General features: G+C 54.1%; 1 protein-coding gene across 1 annotated transcript; it reads right to left on the reverse strand.

The window, feature by feature from the left end:
* Positions 1-3,604: 3,604 nt before the first annotated feature.
* LOC142870593 (Golgi-associated kinase 1A-like) lies at positions 3,605-5,102 on the reverse strand. The gene is made up of 3 exons (XM_076001978.1): positions 5,027-5,102; positions 4,779-4,944; positions 3,605-4,178 (listed from the first exon to the last, which is right to left on the reverse strand). Exons 1-3 carry the CDS (start codon positions 5,100-5,102, stop codon positions 4,034-4,036), a joined length of 387 nt encoding a protein of 128 aa, XP_075858093.1. The 3' UTR covers positions 3,605-4,033.
* Positions 5,103-7,665: the final 2,563 nt, after the last annotated feature.

A 7,665-nucleotide genomic window follows, 5' to 3' on the forward strand; every position in this document is an offset into this window, starting at 1 on the left:
TGTCTGCAGGAGTGTGAATGGACCTACAGGTCCTCTGAAACCATGTCACACTGGAGGAACCAGTGCCTCTTATAGCAGAGGGAGAAGAGTTTTCAAAGTCCTCACTTCTAGTCCCAGCTCTGTGACCTCCTGGCTGGGTCTCCCTGAGGATATCACTCGGAGTCTCTGAGCCAGGTTCTTCAACAAGAAAAGCAGAGATTAAGATGACACATAATGGGTGCAGTGTGCACCACCTGGGGGATGGACATACTTGAAGCTCTGATGCGGGTTGGGCAAAGGCTATATATGTAACCTCAACAGTTGTAGTCCCATAATATGATGACATAATAATAAAAAGAGAACAACCACAGAAGCCAACTCAGGGTGCTGTGGCCCACCTGGGGACACAGCATGTGAGGTGCTGCCCTCACAGAGAGCACTAATTGGCTTGGGGACTCAGAGAGTGAAGCTGGGTCATCCCAGCTAGTCCTCCGGCAAACTCCCCATTCAGATCATGCAGCTATGCAATGGACTTCACAGAAGGTAGTGAGCTCCCTGTCACAAGAGCTATTCAAGCCGGATTTGGATATGCACCCTCCAAACCAGGAACCACCAGCCATGTGAGTGCTTGAGATGTCACTATCCTGAACTGCGATGTGCTGTAAGTATAAAACAAATGCCAGATTTCAGACTTTTTTTTAATTATTATGAACTTTTTAACTTTTATACTTTTTTTTTCACTAGACATCAAGGTGACATATTCATCAAAGACTTTATTCAGGGAAAAAAAATGTAAAAGATCTCAGTATTTTATATTGATTACATATTGAGATACTATTTGGGATAAATTAGGTTAAATAAAGTATCTTATAAAATTTAATGTCACTTCTTTTTTATTGCTGGGGACCAAGTAGGGAGGCTGCTGCGCTACTTCAAGGAAAGGATGCTGGTGGATAGGACCCAGGGTCCGGGGGTGGGTGTACCACTGCAGGGAAGAGAGGCTGGTGGCTTTAACCATGGACTTGGGGTGCAGGCTGGCATAGTGGCAGGTGCTGGATGGACGTTGTAGGTAGAGCTGACATATTGCATGTGGGTGTGAAAGAAGAACAGTCAAGGCCAAGGCCAAGACTGTGACCTACACAACTGGAAGGATAGAGCCGCTGTTTACTGAACCAGGGGAGGGGGGTGAAGGCAGGAGTGAGATTGGGGGGACAGACCAGGAGTTCGGTTTGGGCTAGGTGAGCTTTAACATGTCTGAGTGGCATGTGCCTGTCAGAGTGCCCGGCACAGAGCAGGGACGGGGATCCACGGGCAGCACGCACACAGGCTCCGTTTCTGGTCTGGCTGTAGAGCCCAGCAGTGCTTTATTATGTGAGTGGAGACATGCTCTGTGAGCTCTACCAATGCTGGGCTGGGCCGCAGGGGGACAACGGAACCTGTAGAGGCCGCATGTTGGAGGCAGAACCGACAGCAGGGCAAGGAGGCACAGAATGTGGCCGCCCTTGTGCTGCTGGGCTCTGCAAAAATGTGGGAGCTTTCAAAGTAAGGCAATGAGGACAGGACACCAGGCCTTGAGCCCCGCTGAGGCAAGACATTGGAGAAGAGACAGACCTTGATGGATAGACCCCCAAGGAAAGGGCAGACGAAAAAAATCTGCACCCCACCCTCCCAGCAAAGCTAGACAACAAGGAAGCAGGTCGTTTCAACAGAGCGGGAGCTGGGGGCTGCCGGGGCTGCGGGGAATCCAGGATCTCCTGGAAATCGGCAGCCACATTCCTACCTTTGCGCAGGTTTGAGGCTTGCGTTTCCCCCCTGCATGCTCCAAGGGCTCAGGCAAGCGGGAAGGCTCACCCCAGTCTAGTTATTCCAGAGACCCCAAGGAAGAAAGAGAAAGGCTCCCCAACCCCGAGTACCAGCTCATATGCCAGAGTATCAACCACACAAGAAAACAAAACACCAGGGAGACAGCCAACATCAAAATTAGATCCTGAAGGACGTCAGCAAAAAGAACAATCAGCTGGAGAGTGGGGAGTATCTCTGTTCCACTGCTCTCTAGCTGTGTGACCTTATGTGAATCACCTAACCTCTCTGTGCTTCAGTTCCTCCACTGTAAAATGAGGTATCCACTTTATTAGGGTGGTTGAGAAGACTAGAAAGAATTAACAATGGTAAACCACTTAGCTAAGAGTTTGGCATGAGAAAGTGGCCCCAAATACTAGCGATTTTACAACTGTTTATTAATAATTGATGACAGTAGTAAGAGTTTCTTACATGAGGGCTCAGAGGTAAGGCGTAGAGGTCTTCATTTATCTTCATGGACAGTTGAAGAAACTGAAGTGAAGAGGAAGGTCTGACTTGCCCAGGACACAGAGCTGAGCTGTAGACATGGCCTCTGGACACCCCATAGGGACCCAGGGGTCGAATGACTCCAAGGTGCAGTGGGCAGTCTCTCTGGCAGGCTGCGGCAGCTGAAAGGAGATTGTGTCTGCTTTATCAGACCAAGGAGGGAGCGTGCAGGGAGAGCAGGGGGGGAGCCTGGCCTGTGCTTCCTGGGGCAGGGCCGAGGCCAGGGTAGGGGGGAGGTTTCCATGCCCCTCCGGCTCCTGGCCCTTCTGAAATCAGTGTTTGTCAGGTTACAAGTCGTCTCTGCTGTCCTGGGGTTAAACCCCAGGGAGGAACCACTTGCTATTCAGCTGGGCGCCTGAGCAGGGACTCTGCCTCCTCCAGGCTCAGCTTCCCCATCCATGAAACGGGAACCCTTATCATCAAGTTGCTATGAAAAATGTGTCAAGAGCCCCTAGAAGGTGCTCAAGAAAGAACACTGTTATCACTGAGATGAAAATGGGGAGCCCAGCAGGCACCCTCCACGGTTCCAGCTCCATAACGACCCTGGCGGGTGGGTACAGAGGAAACAAACTGGTGTCCAAAATATAAATGAGTTGACAGAGCATGACCCCCCCTTTTATTATCTTTTAATTTGCATGTAGTGTGAGTGTGGATACCATACACACATACACATCTCTTGGGAGTTCCTGGGACTTTCACTTTTTGTTTTATATGCTTCTATTATTTATTTTTAGTGATCATGTCTTACTTTTATAATTTTTTTTTTTTTTTTGAGACAGAGTCTCACTTTGTTGCCCAGGCTAGAGTGAGTGCCGTGGCGTTAGCCTAGCTCACAGCAACCTCAAACTCCTGGGCTCAAGTGATCCTTCTGCCTCAGCCTCCCGAGTAGCTGGGACTACAGGCATGCGCCACCATGCCCGGATAATTTGTTCTATACATATTAGTTGGCCAATTAATTTCTTTCTATTTATGGTAGAGACGGGGTCTCGCTCTTGCTCAGGCTGGTTTCGAACTCCTGACCTCGAGCAATCCACCCGCCTCGGCCTCCCAGAGAGCTAGGATTACAGGCGTGAGCCACCACGCCCAGCCGACTTTTATAATTTTTAAACCAAAAAACATAACTGAGTAAGAATTAAAAATTTAAAGCCTGTAAAGACAAATGCTCCATGTTTCATTTCTTAGACCTGAGTCTACTTTAAGCCAGAGCAGTTCTGGGCCACAGGTACAATTCTATGAAGGTTCTTTGTGAGGTCTGTCTCACGTGTTGCATGTGGGCGTGCGCGTGTGCCACACACACCTGCACACTTCTGCACACACAGTGTTGTCCGGCTTTGCATGTGCACGTGGAAGGCTCAATCTTACAGTATCTGAAGCAGCGCACAGAACACGTTTTAATGTATTTACTGGTGCAAGGGAGTGAACAGCCAGAGCTGAGAAGGCAGAAAGGAATAGGCTGAGATTAAAAACCTAACGCCACCTCGCCCATGCCTAGCAGGTGAAACATCCATGTGCCCCTCTGGTTTCTGGCTTTTCTCATTCATGCACAAGATGGGTGACCCCAAGAACAAGTGATCATCAGGATGCAGGCTCATCCACCCAGGTGGTGGTGTGAGGCGAGAGCCCTGCCTGGGCAGTGGTGGGCTCATGGGTCCTCGGCCCCGAAGAGTGTGAGGTTGTGCTTCTGGATGTGTCCCAGCAGCACCTGTCCTCACCGCTCCAGGGTCTGGAGGACCCGCTTCAGCCCCTGCTCCCCGCCTTGGCTTTCCCAGAACACCGGGTCCATCTGCAGCGACGTGAGCAGCATATTCCGCAGACAGCCTGATGCAAGAACCTTCACGGCAGACTCGGGAAACCTGGAGCACAGTCCCCCGACAGGAAGGAAGGGCACTCTCAGGGATCTCAGTTTCAGGGAAAGGCCAAGCCGGGTGGCCAGAGCTTGCACAGCCGAGGAACCCTGGCAAGCTGGCCTGCCACTCCTAGGCCCGCACCTGCTAGCTCATTCCCGCGGACCTTTCGGCCGGCTGCGCTGCTACGCTGGGGAGAGCGCTCAGGCGGTCCCATCCGCAGGGAAGCCCGGCAGGTCAGTCCTGCTCCCGGCTCCGCTGGGCCAACGCAGGCCGGGAGGCACCTAGGAAGGCTGAGCTGCCCGCCCAGAGGGGGCAGGAGGTGCCGGCTCCCAGGCTCGCTCCCCCTCCCAGAGCGAAGGAAGGGCCACACTTCCCACCCCCAGCAGTGCAGCAGGTGCTCTGCAGGCACATGGAACCCTCTGGATGCTGGCGGAGCTGCCAACTGTGCCCCTCTCCGCTTTCCAGCCTCCCCTGCCACCTCAGCTCAGATCCAACAGCTTTTGTCCGATGGACGGTGGGCTTCTTAGGAGCCATGCCTCAAGGTCCCACGGTCTGCAGCGGGGCCATCAAGCCCGCGACCCCCCACCCAACCCTTCCGGCCCTCACCCGTCGATGCCCTCCAGCAGCCGAAAGTTCAGCTTGTCCTCGGGGTGCTGAAGGTTGCCCGCGTTATCGATGTAGACCAGATGAGACGGGTCGCTGCTCCGGACCTCGGGGGAAGAGGGGCAGAGACAGAGGTGGGCGAGGGTGCAGCCCTGCAGGCGCCTGTGGCCTGTCAGGGGGAAGGGGCTGGGGGCCCTGAGCTGCCGGTCCCACGGTCCACCCCGCAAAGGCCCCCACAGCTGAGCGCTCACCCGTGCGGGCCCTGTGCAAAGTGCGGGCAGGCATCATCCCAGTGAATCCAGGGGGCGGGCACTCTATCAGCCCCATTTCGCAGAGACAGAGGCAAAAGCAGCCAAACGGTTTGCAGAGATCGCACAGGTGCGAAGCAGCTGGGCTAGTTCAGTGCGGGGCCCGCGGGCTGAGCCGCAGCGCCGCCTGCTGGGCTGCGCGGCCGAGGGACCGGTCCTGCTCTGGGGGCTGAAGGGCGGAAGGGCAAAGAAGGAATGGGCAGGTGCCACGTGGCCTGCTCCTGGCGCTGTCGCCTCACGCACGTGCACACACGCGCCACCCTTTGCAGCCCCGTGCGCCTGCAACCTGGGCACCCCCGCATCCCCCGGAACACACGACACTGTCCTCTATGCTCAGCGAGCCCTGACCACGCTCCGTCTCCACCGGGAGAGAGAGTCTCCCAAACCTTGTCAAACCCAACATCAGCCACAGAGTGCTTCAGGTCCTTAACGAACACGGCGTGCTTGGGAACGGGAGGCTGTCGCTTCCGGCCCCTCCCCGTGCACGCGCCATCGCCACGGTTCTCCGGAGATGCTAGTGAGACGAAAAGGCATTCATCCATTCAACAGGATTCACCCACAACTACCCGTGCGCCAGGCTTTGTTCTCGGGCCGGGGATGCCATCAGTGGCCCAGACAATAGGTTTGCTGGTGTGAGCTGTGAGACAGCGAGGACGCAAGGATGGCGCTCAGGCTTCTGGATGGACCAAGTTGCCATCAGTTGACTGGGGCGGGCTGCGGGAAGGGCCCGTTTAGAGGGAAGATACTGAGCACCCTTCCAGGAGGCAGTCTGATTTGTGAGTCTGGGCTTCAGGGAGAGGTTCGGGCTGGAACTTTGTGATAAAGGGCATTAAGGAACTAAAGGCAACTGGAGGCAGATTACTCTGCCTTTCTGGGCCTCTGGGCTGGCCCCCTGATGCCCACCACCTCTGTCCCTCACTTTCTTTTCATGGTCCCTGCCTTGACCTTAGGGAGTCTGGGTCTCTAACTCCCCACCCAGGGCCTGCCTCATTGGTCTTCTCACCCCATGTCCAGCCAGTCCAGCCTCTCTCTAACACTTTATTCATTCACTCATTCACTTAATCATTTATTTAAGAACTGTTTTGGCAGTGCATGGTGGCTCATGCCTGTAATCCTAGCACTCTGAGAGGCCAAGGCAGGAGGATTGCTTGAGCTCAGGAGTTCAGGACCAGCCTGAGTGAGAGCGAGACCCCATCTCTACTAAAAACAGAAAAAATTAGCCAAAAATATTAGCCGTCCCATAACATGCTGAAATATATATATGCCGTCTCTACTAAAAACAGAAGAAATTAGCCGGGTGTGGTGGCTTGTGCCTGTAGTCCCAGCTACTGGTGGAGGGCTGGCGCTGAGGCAGGAGGATCGCTTGAGCAGGAGGAGTTTGAGTTTGCAGTGAGCTGCAATGGTGCCACTGCACTCTACTCAGGGCAACAGAGTGTGACTCCGTCTCAAATGAGGAAAAAAGAAAGAAAAACGTTTTATTAAGCCTCTCCTGTGGTTCTCTCCCAAGAGTGGTCTGACTCCTTTGGAGGGATCTGGATATGTGAAGGGGCATTTGGTTGTCACAGTGACTGGGCAGGGAGCAGGGCGCTCAGGGTCCTGCACAAAAGGACTTGCCCAGGATACCAGGAGCACCTCATGGAGAAACTCATTCCATAGCTACTTGCTGCTGGGCCAGGAGGGCCCAGCTGTGAGTGAACACAGTGCTGTCTGAGGATTGTGAGTAAACAGACGAGGGAAGGGCACTTCTGCGTGGGAGAGCAGGGAGGCTTCCTGGAGGAGGTGACTTTTGCGCTGTGCCTTGAAGGATGACTAGGGTTCACAGACACAAGAACTTCCAGGCAGAGGGAAGCAGGTGTGCAAAGGCAGAGGCATGTGGGCAGGCTCAGAGTTTAGGGGCCCTCTATAAGGGGACATCCCTGGGCTGTGCAGGAAAGGGATGCCGAAGGCAGCAAAGGGAAGTAGATGAGTGGGGAAGAGGAGGTCATGGTCATGGTGAGGATGCAGGGCCTCGCCTCCTTCTCCAGCCCTAGAAATTACTTAGGATGTTGGCGATGATATTATACTTGGCTTTCTCATATAGGTCCCTGACCAGGGGCAGTACCTTGGGGTTCTCAGCCTAGGAGGAGGGTGGTGGCTGCCTCAGAGGACCCAGCAGAATACTTCACCTCCAGAAGCCATGCTGAACAGTCACCACCATCACTGTAACTGATGGACTCCCTTTCCTGTGGCCCCTCCCTCAAGGCTGGGGTGAGGAAACTGAGGCACAGGCAGAGAGGGTGGTAACGGGGCTAGAGGCTGCCCCTGCCTGAGCACCTTGTGCCCTCCCCTGCCCCATCCTAGAGGGCCTGGACTTTGGGACTCATTTCCATCTTGGCTGTTCCATTCGCTTTCCAGAAGGCTCCACTTCTGGCTTCAGTTTTCTCAAATGTAGAATTATTATTTAAAAAAAAAAAAACTTGTGCAGTTAGATCAAGTGCAGAATTAAAGGGAGGGTGGGTTTCCAGGGGGTCTCTTGGAGACCAAGCCCAGCACCCAAAGCAGAGCCAGTGTCCTGAGGGCACCAAGAGCCCCTGCCCAGACCA

The sequence above is a fragment of the Microcebus murinus genome, chromosome 1 (genome assembly GCF_040939455.1).
Source record: "Microcebus murinus isolate Inina chromosome 1, M.murinus_Inina_mat1.0, whole genome shotgun sequence".
In the NCBI taxonomy this organism is placed as follows: domain Eukaryota; kingdom Metazoa; phylum Chordata; class Mammalia; order Primates; family Cheirogaleidae; genus Microcebus; species Microcebus murinus.